Genomic DNA, 21,079 nt, shown 5'->3' with positions numbered 1-21,079 from the left:
GTGGCAGTGTTCACCAGGTAGCAGACAAGTAACAAAAGTTCAACCACACCTGCTCCTAATTTTCCATCATCCATCCAGCAGGTGGAAGACATGTCTACCATATATTAAATATGCAAAAATGTAGCTAAATTTTGGGTTGATCTCCTAAATCAAGCTTCAGCACATTTTAATCAGTTTGTCCTCATTAAATACCCTTTTAATGTGGCGATGTAAAAGATGATAGCGTTTATTGTTTTTGAGTTACTGTGGTAACAAACTGGAGGCTGATGGATTAATTTTTTAAAAATCTATTCACTTACTGCATTTTACAGCATACAGGCTTAGGCTTTGCCACAACCAAGGAATATATTTAATTTACTACCATCAGTACATGTCACTTTAGCTGTGGAGTCAGTGAGCAGCTCATTATGTTACAGTTTTGATTGATTGCTTTGATGCAACAGTCAACTCAAAATCCACATTTTCAAAATAGTTAACACAGAGGCCTAAACAGTGCCCCCAATGGTCAAAATGACACATTTTGTTTGCAAAAGGCTCTAACTGTGCCAAAACATTTAAAATAAGGAGCAAAAGCAAATTTTGCATTCAAACAGCACAACTTCCCCACAAGTGTATGAGCACTTACAATCAATCATAACAGAATGGACAACAAAATACAAAATACAGCACTCAGTGTGAATCAGTGCACAATTGGTTGACATTGTAGCCCATAACTGTTACATGCCAGTGCCGTTTGCTGCCTTCTTGCAAAAAAAAAAAAAATGGATCCAGAATCAGATTTGCTTTGATGCAAATTTTATTGATTCAGTTACATTCTTTTTTCAGGCTTTTTTGTGGCTGACAACTGAAATATCCCTACAGAAAGTATGCAAATCAAAATACATAAAATCCATTACTGTAAGCCTATAAGAAATTAGAAAAACAAAACAAAACAATCTTTTACAGTAAAGAACAAAAATCTTTAGTAGGCCTATACTATAGGAGTATAGAGTACAGTAAGAGTACAGTACGATTGATAGTCTCTTCTGTCTTGATGAATGGGCCACATGGCCTCATCCACATCACATTCAATGTTCTCTCTGGCAATACAGCGAGGGAAAAACCTTCTGGTATGCCTGATCCAGCCATGGCATGCCTCTGCATCAATATCTTGGGCTGCAGCACTCATTGCATTGAGCAAGGGCATCTGATCATAGGGGTGATGATCATAAACCTTCCATCTCCAAGCACTAAAGAATTCCTCTACTGGATTCAAAAAAGGGGAATATGGTGGAAGGAATTGCACCATCATCCGAGGGTGGACTGCAAACCACTCATTTACAATACAAGAGTGGTGGAATGCCACATTGTCCCATATGATAACGAACAGTGGCAAGCCAGGTCTCAACAACCCTCTCTCCTGAGGTGGGATCAGCATGTCATGAAGAGCATTCAGGAATGCTATGAGGCGCTCGGTGTTGTAGGGCCCAATGGTGGGGATATGGCACAGGATGCCATCACACATAGTTATGTTGGCGTCCCTCTGCCCTGGACCTGCAATAGTGGCCCTATGCCCAATGAGGTTCCTTCCTCGTCTCCTGACTACACAGACTGAAGCCAGCCTCATCGACATAAATGAAGACGTGATGTGCCCCCTCGGCTTCAAGCTCCATTATTCTCTAAAGAAAATAAAGTCAAAATTACAATTATTTAAAATTTACTCTAGTTGCCTCTACAAGAACTGCAGGATATGACAAGGCAGACAGTAACAGTATAGTAATGTTTCCTTACCTCCACATATTGGCATCTGGCCTCCTTCACAGCATCAGAGTTCCTTTTGAAAAGGAACTCTGTAGAGCTGTTTCATTGCCATATGGTTCCTCCTGAGGATGCAGTCTATGGTGGTCTTGCTCACAGTATTTATATTTGTAAATACTCCCTGATCTGCAATTACTGCAGCCCTGATTTCTCGCAGCCTAATGGCATTATTTGCCACAACCATGCTGACAATGGCTGCCTCCTGCTCAGCATTAAAAATTCTTCTACCACCAGTGACTGGTAGCCTTTCGATTCTATAAAAATACATGAAATGGGAATGTGGAAGAAATTACATGAAGTACTGTATATTACTGTACTGCTGATATTTCTGTATATATTGTAGGCCTATAACAACATTACCTGTTCTCCTGTCGAAAAACTCTGACAATTGAGGCAAAAGTGTTCCTGTTTACAACGGGTTGGACTCTTTGTCCAGCCTCTCTAAGTGAAAGGCCATGATTTATAACATGATCAATTATAGTTGCCCGAATTTCATCAGTAACTTGAGCCCTTCAAACGATACCTCCACCTCACACAGACTCCTCTACCTCTTACTCTCACTCTCACTCTCACTCTCATCTGCCTTAGACCTCCTTCATCCATGCTTGCAAAAAACAACACAGGCATGGCACCTTTTAAGGCCTACTACAGACTGATTGCAAATTGAAGATTTGTGTGAAGGAGTGTCAAACAGGTGCTTCAGTGACTGCATACTTATCAGATAGTTTCTAATAGCTGGAAACATATGGTTTCTGTTAGGATACCATAGCTAAAACAATGGAGTTTTGACTGCTTGAGTGACATCTGTGTTAACTGTTTGGAAAAAGGGTGGGGAAATGTGTCAATCCAATGAGAATGGGTCAACACATTTGCAAGAGGTGTCTTTTGCTCTGCTGAGATGGTGATGATGAAGGCCAAGAGGTTCCCAGTTTCTTCAAACAGGTCAAAGCAATCAATAAAAACTGTAATAAATAAATGGAAGTGATGGATGCTGATGGTGATTTTATGTCTAAGAGTCACATATTTACAGCAGCTGCCAGGAGGTTTTTATGGCCTCGAGTCATTAAGAGTCTATTTATGTACTGAATCATGAGAGGATCTGTGGGAACTGAAAAGAAAAGCAAAGGTCAAGCACTTCCATGCTTGCAGTTAACAGGATAAAATCTCACACTCAAAATCACTCTAAAGGAAACCTGTGGTTTTACACAAGTCCAGTGAAGCAACATCTGAGTATTTAGCCAACAGGGTGAGATGGAAGAATAATATAGAGATGAAACGGTCACACCAGATTGTTCAAAATAAACAAGCAAACACTTTAAAGGAGAGTTATGTGAACCAAGTAAAAGTAAAAGTGAGTCTAATCATTGGCACCATCTGTGTTTGTTTTCACATCTCTTGTGTGCTGGATGAACCAGTTTCATAAAATGTAATTCAAAACTTAGTGTTCTTTTTTCACTGTTTATAGTTGTTAACTGTGACTTTAGTAGTTTCTTCATTATTATTGTTGCCTCTGTGCTGCTGCTGCGTCGCTTTGCCAGGTCTCACTCCCATATGAAATTTAAATCTCAAGGTGATTTTAAAACCTGGTTAAATAAAAAGAAATTGAAAATGATTGAGGGGGGGGGGGGGGGGGGGGCGAGGGATTTACATAATCTAGTTACGTTTAACCAGTCCCTAAAAAAAAAACCTGGTGATGCAAATGGGGAAACAAAATGCAGTTCATTGTAACAATTGTTAAAATAGGCTTTTCTAATTTGACAACAACCAGGTTTGTTGATCAGGTTGATATGATAGTTTAAAACAAATATAACATTTCCTATTTTAGAGTGAGATTTGTTTTTTAATCATGACACAAAGATCACACTGAAAATAGAAAATCACTGGACCACTTCTACTTTAAGTGTTTCAGTTGATATACAATAATTATGATTTAAGCCAAATGAACTTATAACTAATGCTTATGTCAATTTGTTAATTTAATTTGGAACAAACATGATGCTTCATGACGCACACACAAACATATTCCTTTAAACAGAAAGCATTTTCCCTAATCTCTTTAAAAACCGGTGAGGGGTCAGGATTAAAAGTTGAGTGGTTTTATCCTTTCTAATGAGTGCCCTTCTCGCTTCAAATCTCTGCTCATTAATTTAAATACTCACCAGTGGACAAAACTCCATCACCAGCAGGTAGGGTGTGACCTCCGTACACTGAGCCAAACACTGCAGTAGAGCTGGATGCTGGAGGGACCTGAAGGTTATTAAAAAATAAGCAGTAGACGGCAAAACCTTTACTCACTAAATGAGCTACAGCCCACAGCAAAAATGCAAAATTTCACCAAATACATTATCACATTTTTAGTCAAAATATCTAATTACACTTGTGTCTGTTTTACACTGGTGTCTGTTTCTGCAACCCTCCTGTCCTGTGCACCGGTAACATTTCCTGTATATTTGTTTGTGAATTGTTTCGGTATTTGTGTTGGTAGCATGGCCCAAGCAGAGGGTCACCCCCTTTGAGTCTGGTCTGCTTGAGATTTCTTCCTCAGAGGGAGTTTTCCTACCACTGTCACTTGTATGCTTGCTCCAGGGGTTGGTAAGGTTAGACCTTATTTGTATGATACGCCTTGAAGCAACTTCTTTGTAATTTGTTGCTATATAATAAAAAATTTTGAAAATGAAATTACACTTAATATAAGAAAGAATCATTTCACCAGTAAAATCTCATTAACCTATAAGGACTTGTTTTTGAGATAATACATCTTTAAAATCTCAGTGAAACAGTCAAATTATAAACAACCTACGTTAAGTAAAAAGCTAAAGCTATAACTCAAGAAAAGAAATTGAACAAGAGTGTTACAATGCATTATTTAAAACAAGTTTTTAGATCTTACTCAAAATGTATGCGTTAAGTGTCTGTGGCATACAGTAAGAGTAGACACACTTTGTATAAACTTGGTGAGATGATACACTATTGCAGTGTAATGTTTCTGAATGAACACCTTACTAGCAAAGGATTTTTAGTTAGGCACCAACATGCTAGTTTGCTAGCTTAGTAAATCATTGCATTACTGATAAACGCTAATTATCTTGTTAGCGAGAATAGTCACCAGAATCACACTTAATGACATTACAGGGATGTTTTTAGTAACAAGTCTAATTTTAAAACTAGCCACAAACTCCTCCAGTTGGGCAAAATTATGTTATGTAACATGGCTAGCTGACATGAAACACCATTTCAGACTGTGTTTTCTTCTATGTTCTCAAACCTTTGTGTTAAAACAGCTTGTTATTGGGCATCATTTACATCATTACTCAAGTGCAAATAGTATCTCCTTTCAAACAAACTGAAATTTAGTCTGAAATGTCTCAGCACAACATTAGCACAGCAACACAGTGATCACTAAAATCATCAGCTACATTGTTAACAGTAAAAATACTGTGATACCAAGACATGCTTTGTCCACTATGATATTTAATGCCTCATAAATCCAGTTTAACAAATAACAACTTTGTCACATCTGTGGTGGTGAAGCAGTGATGGAGATTGAAGGGTACTGGTTGGAAGGGTCCACTAGTCCTAGGGTGCACTGGCCCTAACTTCTTTATATTGGTGTATATTACAACCCCAAACTGAATTTAAAGTTCACAAATAAATGTAATACTTTCAAATAGCTTAAAAATAAATAAATAAAAAAATCCAGTTTTGTTCAATTTAGAACAATAAAACACATGATTCTGTTGACATACACCATTAATCACTTTAATTGTACTGTTGTCTATAAATCTGTTGAATTGAAAATCAGCAAATAATGGTAATTCACCATAATTAAATTTTTTCATTTTTAATTGTCACACACCTTTGTAACATTACTAACATGTAACATTAGACCGTCGTGAGACAGGTTACTTTTACCCTACTGATGTGTTGTTTCAATAGTAATCCTGCTCAGTACGAGAGGAACCGCAGATAACTCTTTTATTTCTTCTTGAGAACTGTGTGGGTGTCAGGGGGACAGCCTTGGACTGGTTCCACTCTTACCTTACAGGCCGTTCATTTACTGTCAGGCTGGGGGAGTCCACCTCGTCTTCTGTTCCTCTGAACTGTGGAGTCCCCCAGGGTTCTATTCTTGGGCCTATTCTCTTCACCCTATACCTTCTCCCGTTAGGTCAGGTGTTTAGAAAACATGGCATATCTTATCATCTTTATGCAGATGATACTCAAATTTAATTGCCTATTAAGAAGAACTCTAGCAGCCCCCTGACACCCTTGCTTGTGTGCCTGGAAGACGTCAAGGCTTGGTTGGCTCAAAATTTTCAGAGCCGCTCGTGACTGGACTGGGGCGCGGCTGGATATGCAGCTGCCCCTCTCCTCCCACGCAACTTATGTTTGTGGAGAACCTGGTGCTAAATCACTTGCAGACGACCTGATAAGTGTAAAAATGGGGGAGGTGATGGTCTAGTGGTTAAGGTGTTGGGCTTGAGACCAGAAGATCCTCGGTTCAAATCTCTGCCTGACTGGGAAATCACTAATCACTTTGGTCCCCTATTGCTCCCGGTGTGTAGTCAGCGCCTTGTATGATAGCACCCTGATATCAGGGTGAATGTGATGAATAATTGTAAAGCGCTTTGAGCATCTGATGCAGATGGAAAAGCGTGATATAAATGCAGTCCATTTACCATTTACCATTTAAAAACAACTTCAACATGCTCTCCTTAATACTTGGACTATAGGACTAGTTCCCGTACCGGTATGGCTGCGCTTCCTCCAGGAAATGCATCTGGTCCTGCACGCCGGCGCTGGCTTTCAGTTCCTTCACAACCACTTGTGTGGTGTTTAGGGCCTGTGTTGACCTCACCCAGCAGAACCTGAAAGAGCAAGCAGAAATCATACCAAAGAAGTCACTCCTACATCCTCTGTTATCCTCGCTCTATCGCTCTTGGTCAGACTATATGTAGTTTTGACTGATATGCTGATGATACGCAGGTGTATTTGTCTGTTGTCATGGGTATTGTGTCTCACATTGCACAGTTGGAGGTTTGTTCAAATTTTCTGCTTTGAACTCAGAAATAGACTGAGAATGTTACTGGCTGTGATAGACAGGAGAACAGGTGACCAAAGTTTGGTTTGGATTTTTCTTTTATATCTTTCTTGCCTTATGACATCACAAAGATGAAATGGCAAAAAATAACTGTGGCTGCACTCTTCTGTCTGCTGGTGGTGCTAATGGTTGGGATTTATTCACCTGGCATAGGTATGTGCTCCCTGAGTGCCCTTCTGCTTTTATTTATGGGATTAGACGGGGGGTGTTTTACCTGTGAGGGCACTGAGACCAGCTCTGTGTGTCTGTGTGCATGTCACACATTTCTTTGATCACTCTGAAATTTTTACAAACAATTTTAAGTCCATAGCAAAAGACAATCAGATCAATCCATCACACATCTGGACCTGCATTCCACAATGTCTTATTATCTCTTTACAATCAGCGATCCTCTTGTGTCTCTCAGTCATAATGAAACCTGTTTTTTTTTTTTTTTTTTTTTTTTTTGTAATTTCTCAGTCAGTCTGTATCGTGATCCGGAGGAGGATTGATCCACAGTGAATGTTTGTAAATATCTCAAGAGTGTCACAGGCTTTCTTCCAGCAGAAACATGGAAACAGCAGGAAGACCAAAAAAAAAAAATAAAAATAAAAATGGTCATTTTTCTCAACTCTTTTTCAGTCAAAGAAATCCTTTCTGAGTATTGTGAGCAGACACACAGAACCGTTCTCTTCCTGTCTGTGTGGCATCGCACTGATACAGTCCTGGTAACAATTATTGGTCCATCTAAATTTTAAGTACAGAATTTAAAATGTGTTCAGGAATAAATACAGGCAAACCAATTATGCATAATCAGCATATTTAATAAAATTCCCAAATTATTGAACAACAAAAAAAAATGCTTTCATGAAGTGAACTTAAAAACATCAAACAAAATTTACATATGACACAGTTACTAGCACCCTTTGATGAATTTGCAGTAAATCATCACTTTACAGTTTTCTTTAGACAAGTCAGGGGACAGATGGATGAATATTTTCTTGGACTTCCTCTCTATCAATCATTAAGAAATACAAATATTATGGTACTGTATGTCTTTCTGGAGTAGGCACTTCAAAAAAACAAAACAAAACAAAACTGAGTGACTACACAAGAAGGATGCGAGTGAGGGAAGCCACCAAGACACCCATGATGGGTTTCTGTGGGTGGGATTGGGAAAATGTACATAGGGCAGCTTCTGTCTGTTGTATCACCAGTCATACAGCTTCATGATGGCACAGAGAGCAGACATAACATTTCAGTTATAGTTTGCCAGAAGGCACATGGGAGACCCAAGCCTAGATTTGATCTGTGTTCTTTTATTAAACTGCTCATCTGTTCCGCTCCACCACGAAGCTGTGATGTAGCAAACATGCATATGCACACTTTCTCCAAACACATCCTAAGAAGCCTATACTGCATCTCCTTGAGAGTTTCTGAATGTCTTGGTGGCTTCCCTCACTTGGTTCCATCATGCACACTCGCTCCATTTTTCAGAACTGCATTGTGCTACGCAGTTTGTATTTCACTATACAAAAGCATTTTTGCTGTTCAATATCTATGGCAATTTTATGAAATATATTGAAAATTGTTTCATCTGCATTTATTTCTAAACAACTTCAATGTTGGTTCTTAATATTCAAAACTGCTGATTATGGGCGTGGCCAGTGAGGATGGACACTCATTCAGACGGCGCATTAGTGAGACTTGAAGCTGGCATGCAGACATTCAGTGACAGCAAATCAGAGACACACAGGTGGACATACCCAATCAGAATGATGGAAAGGATGCAGGTGATGGATGCACAGATTTATGAGGAAAAAAAAGACGAAGACAACAACGACGACATGTTAATACAACAACACACGTCTGTCTGCAGTATTCACATTTTCCTGGCTAAGTCCATGTCTTCTGGCAGAAGCCAACATCAAAGGCGGGTGTTAAATCGCTCAGAAATTAAAGGTACCACAGCGTGTCGGCCATTTTTAATGGACTCTATTCTGAAGATCACAGCAGAGAGCCACGGTCACGGTCTGAGCCTCAGTGACGCCGCCCCATTTCATCCACATGGCAGGACGCCACCGGCACAGAAGGAGCGCGCGCAAAAACACCAACACTGTGAAGATCAAAGTGTCAGGAGTGGGATTACCTTCCCGAACCAACCATTCCCGATGTCTTTCAGGTAGAGCAGACTGTGGCGGCCCAGGTCTGTGGACTTCAGGAGGTGGACTGAAAGAAAAGAGCGAGATAAACAGTTCAGCAAGACAGCTCACATTTGAAAGTTTTTTTGTTGTGAGAGCAGCTAGCCCTTCGAATTTCTAGAAGGAGAGTGACGCATGAGAAGCCCGAGTTATTTTAACCTCCATCATCAGGTCGGCTGATGATGTTCTGCATCTTCTGTCTTTTACAAAACATGCAAAACGTCAAACTGTGATGAAGGAAAATTTCAGAAAGAATGAAACCCACCATGGCTAATGCATACCATGATATAAAAGTACAAGTAAATATACATCTGTCTGCAATGGAGCTTTTCGTCTCTCTATGACATCATCACCTCATTATGAGGTCATTCATACCAATCAATAGCAGATATTTTGCTGATCAATATGTGCCTGAGATTTTAAATCTAGGGTTCTTGGTTGTTAAGGATACAACGTTGTTTTTCCAAATGATGTTATCCTTGACTTAAGTGATATTCCCAACAGGTTTGAAGGAAATCCGTCAAGCCGTTATTGAGTTATCCTGCGTGCATGCGTCATTCAAAGCTTAGCCTGAAAATGGCAAAATTAACAAATGTCTACTTATTTTAAATTAATTACAAAGGATTTAGAGATTTAATACATTCTGGACAGAACTAACCACATCCAGGTTAAGTGGCAGCGGGGCAGTCCGTCCTCCTTCAAAGTGAAATATCCCAAAGGTCCAGTTCACATTGTCCAAGAATAAATAAACCAAAGTCCAATGTGAAGTCGAGGCTGAGCCAAACGCTAACAGTCTGTCTGCACTCCTGTTCCCTGTTGCATTTCAGTGTCAGCTGTCAGCATCCACAGAGTTCTTCTTCCTCCCCGCCGGAGTGTTTTGTCCAGTCTTAGCTAAGCCAACCGAGGCGGGACTGGAGCTAACATCCCCCGTCTGGCCTTCCATCTCTTCCTCACACTGACACTGGCATTGTGGATACGGAGGCGGACAGACGGCTCTTTGTGGTGTTGCCACACAGTCCAGTCACTGTGCAGAGTCCATATTGGACACTCCTGTCTCAGTCCCCACGCCGCTCATTCTTTACGCCCACTCACGCTTTCTTGGACCCAACGCAGAATCGCCACCATTGTCCAGCTGTTGGGGCTGCACGGTACCAGTTAGGACCAGTTAGCAGAAGCACACTGGGGCTATTATGGACCAGATACATGATGAATAACAGCCGCTAAGAATGAGGCCGTCGTGTTTTTCTGTCGTCCTCAGACATTCTTACAGAACAAAGAGAGAAAATAATACGCACTAATGAGGAACATTAGTCTTTAAGAATATATTCTAATATCTGCTACTTTCAACAAAGACGCTTTATTTTCTCTGACCTGTAAATGAATGTGAGGTCACACAGACTAACCAGGACACCGTTACTGACCAACTGCGGAGCAACTCCAAGCAATTTCTCCAAGCATAACTTCTATCATGGGAGAAAACAGACAAACTGGGAACAAACAGCTTCTCACACGACACTGACAATGATGCTAAACAAAACTTATGAAATGCATTTACTTGTAGTGCTTCAATACACATGCACTGAGGTTTCAAGTAATTTATATTTTCAGACTGTGAAAGGGGCTTTTCCACTATGAAGAGGGTCAACTCCCCCCTCTAAAAAAGACTGAAAGAAGAAACCCTGGACAATCTCATTATTTCTATAGAAGGAAATGAGGCAGAAACATTCAGCTTTGACTCAGCCCAGCAGGCTAAGATGACTAAAGAAGAATTGAAATTATTATACATCTGACTGAAATCCTTTGTTCTGATTGGCTGATTTGCATGTAATAATTGCAATAGTTTTCACAATAAATCACATTATTGACTGATTCCGCATGTCAGAGTTGTTCAGAGTTGGACCTGAAAGAACAACTCAATTAACACAGAAAATATTCACGCAGGAGAAACTGAATTTCTTTTTCCTGATCAGGAGAGAGCAAATGAGCGTCAACCTCTGCTAACGACCGTCTCATCAGCTCTGAAGGGCCCCACCCATCTGCCTCTCATATTTATTGAAATAAAGTTACATACAAGCATATAGGGGCGACAATATCACAAAGCAAGAAAAAGACAGAGTCTGGTCTCACGTCGATATGAAAACTGTTATGGCTTTAAGCCTTCAGTCTCCAAACCTTTCCATAACAACGTTCAGCCCTGAACCAGTGTGCCGGTCACACCGCTCTTCCCTCAAGGCTGAACTGTTAATTAAAGACGCACATAGCTTTAACAAAACAGTCTGCACATTCACTAAGCCAAAGATCATCTGTTCACTTTCCTGTGTAAGCAGTTGTAATGATTATTTGAACAGTTCAGTGTATATGATTGCTTTAACAAAAAGTGATTAATTAAAAAAGTAATGGTACATGAACTCTCACACATGCATATATGTATATAGGAAAATAGAGAACAGAATCAAAGACAAGATCAAAGACGGTACATGCCTTGGAGGAATATTTCACATGGGTTCGAAGGCCAGGGGACCTTGACCTACTTTTCAAGGTCACTAGTGGTCACAACTGTCAAATCCTTCACCGCAACGTAACTACATACCTATTGCTCACAGAAACTTCATATTTGGTGCCTTGGGGGAGTACTTCGCATGGGTTTGAAGGCCGGTGACCTTGACCTACTTTTCAAGGTCACCAATGGCCACAACTGTCAAATCCCTTGCCAAAACACAGCTCGGCACCTTTTGCTCGCAGAAACTTCGTATTTGGTGGGTACATGCCTTGCAGGAGTAATTCGCGTGTGTTTGAAGGTCAGTGACCTTGAGCTACTTTTCAAGGTCACCAATGGCCACAACTGTCAAATCCTTTGCCATAACGTAGCTTGGCACCTTTTCCTCATAGAAACGTCATACTTGGTGGGTACATGCCTTGGAGGAGTACTTCGCATTGGTTCGAAGGTCGGTGACCTTGACCTACTAGTTGCAATGATTATTTGAACAGTCAGTGTATATGATTGCTTTAACAATAAGTGATTAATTAAAAAAGTAATGGTGCATGAACTCTCACACATGCATATATGTATATATGAAATAGAGAACAGAGTCAAAGACAAGATCAAAGACAGTACACCAAAGTAAAGACATTAATAATCAAAGTAAAGACATTAGGGCTTCCGGTGATGGCTGCTTAGGGGAAAGACGTGCCTGTGGGAGCTGCGCCAATGCCTTAAGATATATTTCCTTTCTCGTTGGAGTTTAACTTACTCTACGGTTACTAAGGTTGTATTATGACTTTAGAACTCTTTTGGACCAACACCAAACGATGTCGCCGAAACGCAAAACTAATAAGCAGACAAGCGGGGAGGACGAGAGCTCGGGCTCATCTCAACATGGCGAATCCACGGAGGAGCCAGGATGTGTGAGTGACGGACATGAACTAGACCCTGCGCTCGCTAAAGCCTTTGAAATCATGACCTCAAGAATTATGGCATCTATCAATGAGAAGCTGGACCCTCTAACCAGTACAGTCAAGAAACATTCGGCTGATTTAAAGAAAGCTGATGAGCGACTGGATGAAGCAGAAGCCAGAGTGCTAAAGCTAGAAGATGCTAACGAGCCCCTCCATGCTAAGATTCAAACACTAGAAAAATGAGTTGAAAGTTTAACAGATGAAGTCGATATGCTTGAAAACAGGGGGCGTCATAAAAATATCCGCATATTTAACATCCCTGAGTGTATGGAGGGGAGCAATGCTTTAGACTTTTTTGAACAGTGGCTGCCGAGTTTCCTTGGTTTTGATGCGACAGGAGGCATAGTCAAGCTGGAGCGTGCACACCGGAGCGCAGCACCTCCGCCTGGAGAGGGACAGCGGCCGCGACAGGTCATTATCAGGTTCCACGCATTCCCAGAGAAACAGCGGGTAATGGCAGCAGTGCGACGAAAGGCAGCACAAGGCGACATCGTCCTGGAGGGGAGGAAAATCTCATTCTACCACGACCTGTCCGCGATGGTGGTGAGGAAGCATAAGTTATTTGCAGCAGCAAAACAACATCTACGTGAAATCGGCACAGATTACATCATGTTGTTCCCGGCGAAGCTCAAAGTAATGTTCAATGGTACGTAGAAGATCTTCCTCTCACCAGCAGAGGGCCTCTCCTACGCATCCAGCGTAACTGACCAGAGCTGAAGGAGAAATTACTGGGCACAGACCGGTGGGTTTTGTTTGTTACAGGTTTAACTCTGTTGTATCTGATAAACTTATTATAACCTGTTTTATGTTCTATACCACTGTCACAACCCACCATGCCTGAAACCCCCTTTGACTAATAAGTTACTCCGATATGTTTATTCAGGGCATGCAGCTTCCCACAGACTGTATGCCATGTAATTTGCTAGTTTTGCACCCAAATTTGGTGTGTTACAGGACAGCAATCCCCACACAACTTGGGGAAAGCCCCTTTCGATTTAGTTTTGTCATTTTACATACTTAATATGTTAATGTTCAGTGTTCTTGTTCTATTTAAGATATGTACCACACAGGTTTTATTTATTTTTTATTTCAAAGGTCATACTTTTATAATTTATAAGTATGTTTTGGTAAATGTCACTTGGTAAGATTAGACTCTGTTCTTGGAATGTAAGAGGTTTATGGAAAAGAATTAAGCAAAGAAAAGTTTTTGCTACACTCAAAAGAAGGAAAATTGATATAGCACTACTCCAAGAAACCCATCTGGATGATGTTGAGCATCAGAAGCTTAAACATGGTTGGGTTAATCAGGTATACTTTGCTTCCTTTACAACAAATAGTAGAGGTGTTATAATACTTATTAACAAGAGAATTGCTTTTCAGTTACAATCTTGCAAAAAGGACCAGTATGGAAGATATGTGATTATCAATGGTACTCTCCAGGGTGAAAAAGTTACTATAATGAATATATACTGCCCTCCAAATTACACCCCAAACTTTTTGTCAAAGGCCTTTATGGAATTTTCAGAATTGTCTAACCCATTAGCCTTAGTGGGCGGGGATTTTAACTGCCTACTCCGGCCCACGGTAGACCGACATCCTTCCCGTAGCTCTCCCTTAACCAATCAAGCCAGTGCCCTCTCCGCTATTTGTAGGGAGATGGGCCTGGTAGATGTATGGAGAACTCTCCATCCAAATGATAAGGAATTTACCTTCTATTCTCCACCACATAAGTGTCACACTCGAATTGATTACTTTTTTTTCCCCATATCCCAAATTCAGCACATCACCTCCTGTGAAATAGGAAATATTGTGGTAAGTGACCATGCAATGTTAAGCCTGGAGCTGGTTACTGACACTATTTCTAATAAAAGTAGAAGATGGAGATTTGATGTTCGTCTTTTAAAAGATGAAAAATTTATATCATACATGACTCGTGAATTTAAAATATTTTTGATATTAACTCAAAAACCAATGATAACCCCTCTTTACTTTGGGAAACATCTAAAGCATTTATTAGGGGTCTAACTATTGGCTACGCATCTGCCAAAAAACGGAAGCAAATGGAGCAACAACAAAATCTCAAAAAAGAATTATATAATATAAAAAGTGTGTTAACCACATCTTTAGATCCACATTTATTGCAGAAAAAATGTGCATTACAAGCTGCTTTGGATGCTTTGTTAACACAACAAGCTAAAACCGCTACACTTTTCTCTAGACAGAGATTATATGAATCTGGTAACAAATCAACCAAATTTTTATAATTTCTAACCAAAGTCCCTAATGATCCACAAACCATTACTTCTATAGTTGACTTTGACAATAACCGTCATTTTGATAATATGCAAATTAACCATTTATTTAAGGAATTCTATGAACAATTATATGAATCAAACCTACGACCGGGAGCCTCTGATGTTATGGAATTCTTCTTATCTGAGCTCACTCTTCCCACTATATCTGATGCTCAAAGAGCCATGTTGAATGCTCCTATTACTAAAGAGGAGGCACTCCTAGCACTTAAAAAACTACAATCAGGGAAGACTCCCGGAACGGATGGAATATCATGTGACTTTTACAAAGAGTTCCACCATATATTATTAGACCCCTTTCTCTCTATGTTGGATCATTCATTTACCACATGCTTCCTTCCTCGAACTTTAAGGGAAGCTGATATCACACTGATTCATTGCTCCAGTTACTGACCCATTGCTCTTTTAAATCAAGATCTTAAATTATCTAAAATTTTGGTGCAGCGCTTAGAAAAAGTTTTATGTTATATTGTTAAAGAAGATCAGACAGGTTTTATTAAGGGGAGAAGTTCAAGCCACAATATTCGAAGGCTTTTAAATATATATTAACTATTTGTCAGGCACGAGATGAGGACAGTTTGGTTATCTCTTTAGATGCAGAGAAGGCCTTTGACTGTGCTGAATGGCCTTATCTGCTTTGAATCTTGCAAACATTTGATTTGGGGGACACATTCATTAGTTGGATTAAATTATTATACAGTAACCCTATGGCCTCTGTAATTACTAATGGCTACAGATCGGAGGCCTTCTCACTTCATCGTTCAACTCGACAGGGCTGCCCATTGACTCCGGCTCTTTTTGCTCTAGCAGTGGAGCCCTTAGCTGAGATCATAAGACAAGATCCAAACATAACAGGGTTCTGTCATGGCGGACAGTGGCATAAAATCTCCTTGTACGCTGATGACGTATTATTTTATATAACTGAGCCCAAATCCTCAATTCCTAGACTGATCGAGCAAATTCAAAGATTTGGAATGTTCTCCGGCTATAAAATAAACTTTTCTAAATCCCTTGCTATGCCAATGGGCAGCCTTTGAGAAAGAATTAACACATTAACTTCTTTTCCATTCCAATGGTCATTATCTGGTTTTGTTTACCTTGATATTCACATCACTCCCATGTTTCATCAAATGTTCAAGGCTAACTTTACACCTCTTTTGGACAATATCAGAAAAGACTTAAATAGGTGGAACACTCTTCCTTTGTCCTTGCTGGGTAGAGTGGCCATGATCAAAATGAAGGTGCTCCACAGATTACTGTATCCTTTACAAATGATTCCGTTATTGATTTCAAACAAAAATATCAAATTACTCAATGGTTGGCTAAGTGAATTTATTTGGCACAAAAGAAAACCACGACTGAAATTCTCAAAACTATTATCGCCCATTTCTGAAGGTGGTCTCGATGTACCGGATTTTAAGATGTATCAGCTGGCATCTAATTTGAGGTTTATAGTTGAATGGGTTAGGGAGAACCCCACATCTGTGTGGCTTAATCTTGAAAAATCACAGACTCAGTGTTCTCTTCTTGGTCTTTTGTCTTGTAAAAATGTAAAATCCTCAAGAAATTTGTGCAATAATAACCCCATTATTATCAATACAGTGAAATCATGGTTTATGGCCAGGCGACTTGAAGGGAAATCTCTTTTAACTCCTTTGCTCTCGCCAATACAAGGGAATCCAGACTTTTTACCAGGTATGATAGACTCAAGTTTTATTGCTTGGGCAAACAAGGGAATTAAAAAGATGGGTGATTTATTTTCTGGATCTACATTGTGTTCATTTAAACAAATTCAAGATAAATATAACCTCCCAAATAGAGATTTTTTTTAGATACCTGCAAGTTAGAGACTTTATTCATAAGAAAACAACTTTGATGTATGATGCCAGTCCCTCACCATTAGAAAAATTAATCCTAAACTGTCCTACAAAGAAAAGAATTACTTATCTCTATCGTACATTGATTAAACGTAACTCATCTTTATTTTATTAGAGGTTAACTTTATTAGACTTTATTAGAGGTTAAACAAAAATGGGAATCAGAAATGGGTATAGTCCTTGATGAAGAAAAATTGAGTTCCATCTGTTGTCAGACAAAATATATTTCGATTTGCAATCATGCTAGATTGCACCAATTTAAAATACAACCCCTGGCAAAAATTATGGAATCACCGGCCTCGGAGGATGTTCATTCAGTTGTTTAATTTTGTAGAAAAAAGCAGATCACAGACATGACACAAAACTAAAGTCATTTCAAATGGCAACTTTCTGGCTTTAAGAAACACTATAAGAAATCAAGAAAAAAAGATTGTGGCAGTCAGTAACGGTTACTTTTTAGACCAAGCAGAGGAAAAAAATATGGAATGACTCAATTCTGAGGAATAAATTATTATTAACATGGCACAAACTCATTATTGAACTCTTTCCTCTGGAATACTTGACTTGTCACATACACCACACTAAAAGCAGCTTTATAGACATATGGACACCGTACCTTTGCTTCACTGACCAATCTGTATCTTCATTATTGAACAGTGCAATCGTTGATTGCTGATTTTGAACATTCTCACAATGTTTTTTTTTTGTATTACTTTTATTTATTTATTTTTTCTTTTTGTTTATTTATATACATGTATATGTTTATTTATATATACGAGGGCTGTCAATAAAGTAACGGTCCTTTTTATTTTTTTCAAAAACTATATGGATTTCATTCATATGTTTTTACGTCAGACATGCTTGAACCCTCGTGCGCATGCGTGAGTTTTTCCACGCCTGTCGGTGACGTCATTCGCCTGTGAGCACTCCTTGTGGGAGGAGTCATCCAGCCCCTCGTCGGAATTCCTTTGTCTGAGAAGTTGCTGAGAGACTGGCGCGTTGTTTGATCAAAATTTTTTCTAAACCTGTGAGACACATCGAAGTGGACACGGTTCGAAAAATTAAGCTGGTTTTCAGTGAAAATTTTAACGGCTGATGAGAGATTTTGAGGTGATTCTGTCGCTTTAAGGACTTTTCACGGTGCGAGACGTCGCACAGCGCTCTCAGGCAGCGTCATCAGCCTGTTCAAGCTGAAAACCTCCACATTTCAGGCTCTATTGATCCAGGACGTCGTGAGAGAACAGAGAAGTTTCAGAAGAAGTCGGTTTCAGCATTTTATCCGGATATTCCACTGTTAAAGGAGATTTTTTAATGAAAGACGTGCGGACGGATCCGCGCGTCGGGACGCAGCCGACGCGGTGCGGTGGCACAGGAAAAACACCTCCGTGTTGATAACCATTTGTAAAATCCAGGCGGCTTTTGATGGCTTTCAGTGGAGTGAGTATATGAGAAATTGTTTAACAGGCAGGACATGTTCCAACTTGTCCTTAAGGCTTTCAACAGAGGTGTTTTTCCTGTGGCGGAGCGTCGCGCCGGCTGCGTCCCGACGCGCGGACCCGTCCGCACGTCTTTCATTAAAAACATCTCCTTTAACAGTGGAATATCCGGATAAAATGCTGAAACCGACTTCTTCTGAAACTTCTCTGTTCTCTCACGACGTCCTGGATCAATAGAGCCTGAAATGTGGAGGTTTTCAGCTTGAACAGGCTGATGACGCCGCCTGAGAGCGCTGCGCGACGTCTCGCACCGTGAAAAGTCCTTAAAGCGACAGTCTCACCTCAAAATCTCTCATCAGCCGTTAAAATTTTCACTGAAAACCAGCTTAATTTTTCGAACCGTGTCCACTTCGATGTGTCTCACACGTTTAGAAAAAATTTTGATCAAACAACGCGCCAGTCTCTCAGCAACTTCGCAGACAAAGGAATTCCGACGAGGGGCTGGACGACTCCTCCCACAAGGAGTGCTCACAGGCGAATGACGTCACCGACAGGCGTGGAAAAACTCACGCATGCGCACGAGGGTTCAAGCATGTCTGACGTAAAAACATATGAATGAAATCCATATAGTTTTTGAAAAAAATAAAAAGGACCGTTACTTTATTGACAGCCCTCGTATGTATGTATCTTAAGATTTTATTTGAAACCTGTCTGTAATCTAATGGTATGGATCAAGGGTTTGCTGAGCTGTGTTTGTTAAGAAAATGTTAAAAAACAAATAAACATATTTGAAAAAAAAAAAGTAAAGACATTAATATTTGATAATCATATTGCTGATATATAGAAAACCCTGTCACCGCACCATTTCGGGCAACATTATGAGTGATTGCGGACCGATTTTGTCATAACGGGGTAACAATGTTTCGCGCATGCGTAGGGGTGATGCGTCACAGACGAGATCATGGCGGACAGCAGAAGGTTTGCGTCCGTGGATACTGATGGGATAAACTATCTTCTATCCAAGAAAGACAGTGAGAGTACCGCGATAAATATCAAAAAAAGTTCCACACTGTTCAAGGAGTTTTTAGCGAAGGACGACAGGAAAGATTTGCATGGTGTTTCACCCGACGAGTTCGAGAAGCTTCACATTAGTAAATTAAAATTAATTATTTGTTTCTAGTAAAAATAAACAAAAGTAAAAAGAATAAAAAAATGACTTAGCAAATTTTTCAAACAATTGTAAAGATAAATTTATTAACTACTCAGATGTATAATAAAACAAATAGTGACTGGTTTGGCGGGCAGCATAATGGAATGTCACCCTGAGGGATCATTGTTGCCCACGGCCGGTGGTGGACCACCTTACTGAGAATGTTCTCTTTGAGCCACTGCAGTCTGCATTTAAAACACATCATTCCACGGAGACGGCTCTCATTAATGTGGTAAATGCAGCCCAGTCTCACGGCACAGCATGATTCAGCAGCACGAAATATACATTAATCTATTGGTTTGGCATATTGTCACAAAAAGTGAAAAATTTTCATCATGGGAGCACAAATTTATTCTAATTCATTCTGTGATGGGTTCACTCACTGATTCCCTGACTCACCCACCCACTGACTCACTCACTGATTCCCTGACTCACCCACCCACTGACTCACTCACTGATTCCCTTTCTCAATAATCCGCTGATTCAGTAAATCAGACTCGCTGACCCACTGACTTGTTGACTCACTGGCCCACTGAATCACTGACTCCCTTTCTTACTGACTCCCAGACTTGTTGACTCACTGGCTCACTGACTGACTCAATAATCCTTCATGCTCTGCTAATCACAAGGGACAATCCCCCACATCTATTGGTTATCCCACATCCTATATTTCTATGTTTATTTTGTATAATATAAAAATTGCTGCATTTAAAAAGATTAGCAAACTTGGTTACTCTTAAGACTGAGTAAGCTCAACATTTGTTATATATTATTATAAATATCGTTTTTCTGGATTGAGCTTATGAAATATTACAATAACACTTTATTCTATTTCTTGTAGCTGGAGACATTATCAAATTGAAATTACAAAAAAATGCTTGAAACATTTTAGTTTAAGGGGTGTGAGTGACAAATTGAAAAAATAAAGAAAAAAAAGTAAAACAGAGGCCAAGCCACCCTTGTGATTTTCTGGTCTGACTGGGATTCAAACAGAAGATCCTCTGGTCACAAATGCTTTGATGTCTGAGATACTTTGGGGCTGTGTTGCTACAGTTACTTTGAAAAGTTACTTTTTACAGTTACTTCATTAGCAGCTGCAGACAACTTGTCGGCAGCTGCTGAATGTAACTAATAAAGTAACTAGTAATCTAACTTAGCTATTTTTAAGATAGAGTACTCAGAAAAGTAACTATAGGTTATTTGGCTGATTAGTTACTTTGCTGATTACTCAATTTTAAGAATAATCAAGTTAGATTACTAGTTATCTTCTTAGTTACATTACTCATTATTTACAAGTTGTTGACAGTTAATAAAGTAACTGCATAAAGCTGCCAATGAAGTAACTGTATAAAGTAACTTTTTTCAATTTGTCACTCACACCCCTTAAAATGTTTCAAGCATTTTTTTTTGTAAAACAATTTGATAACTTGTCCAGCTACAAGAAACAGACTGAAGTATTATTGTAATATTTCACAAGCTCAATCCAGAAAAAAGATATTTATAACAGAAACTTTATAACAGAAATGTTGAGCTAACTCAATCTTAAGACTAACCAAGTTTGCTAATCTTTTTAAATGCAGCAATTTTTATATTATACAAAATAAACATAAAAATATAGGATGTGGGATAACCAATAGATGTGAGGGACTGTTCCTTGTGATTAGCAGAGCATGAAGGATTATTGAGTCAGTCAGTGAGCCAGTGAGTCAACAA

The 21,079-nt window shown here is 39.5% G+C and overlaps 1 protein-coding gene across 1 annotated transcript in view; it reads right to left on the bottom strand.

Moving 5' to 3' along the window:
• Positions 1 to 21,079, bottom strand: part of aatkb (apoptosis-associated tyrosine kinase b) — a 132,424-nt gene that overhangs the window by 43,492 nt on the left and 67,853 nt on the right. The window contains exon 4 of the mRNA XM_034194553.1: positions 9,024 to 9,103. Within this exon, the coding sequence (XP_034050444.1) occupies positions 9,024 to 9,103 (80 nt within the window). The remainder of the gene's footprint in view (positions 1 to 9,023; positions 9,104 to 21,079) is intronic.

The sequence above is a fragment of the Thalassophryne amazonica genome, chromosome 18 (genome assembly GCF_902500255.1).
Source record: "Thalassophryne amazonica chromosome 18, fThaAma1.1, whole genome shotgun sequence".
In the NCBI taxonomy this organism is placed as follows: Eukaryota; Metazoa; Chordata; class Actinopteri; order Batrachoidiformes; family Batrachoididae; genus Thalassophryne; species Thalassophryne amazonica.
Note: the sequence above shows the minus strand (reverse complement) of the source record. Positions and strands in the feature narration are given on the sequence as shown.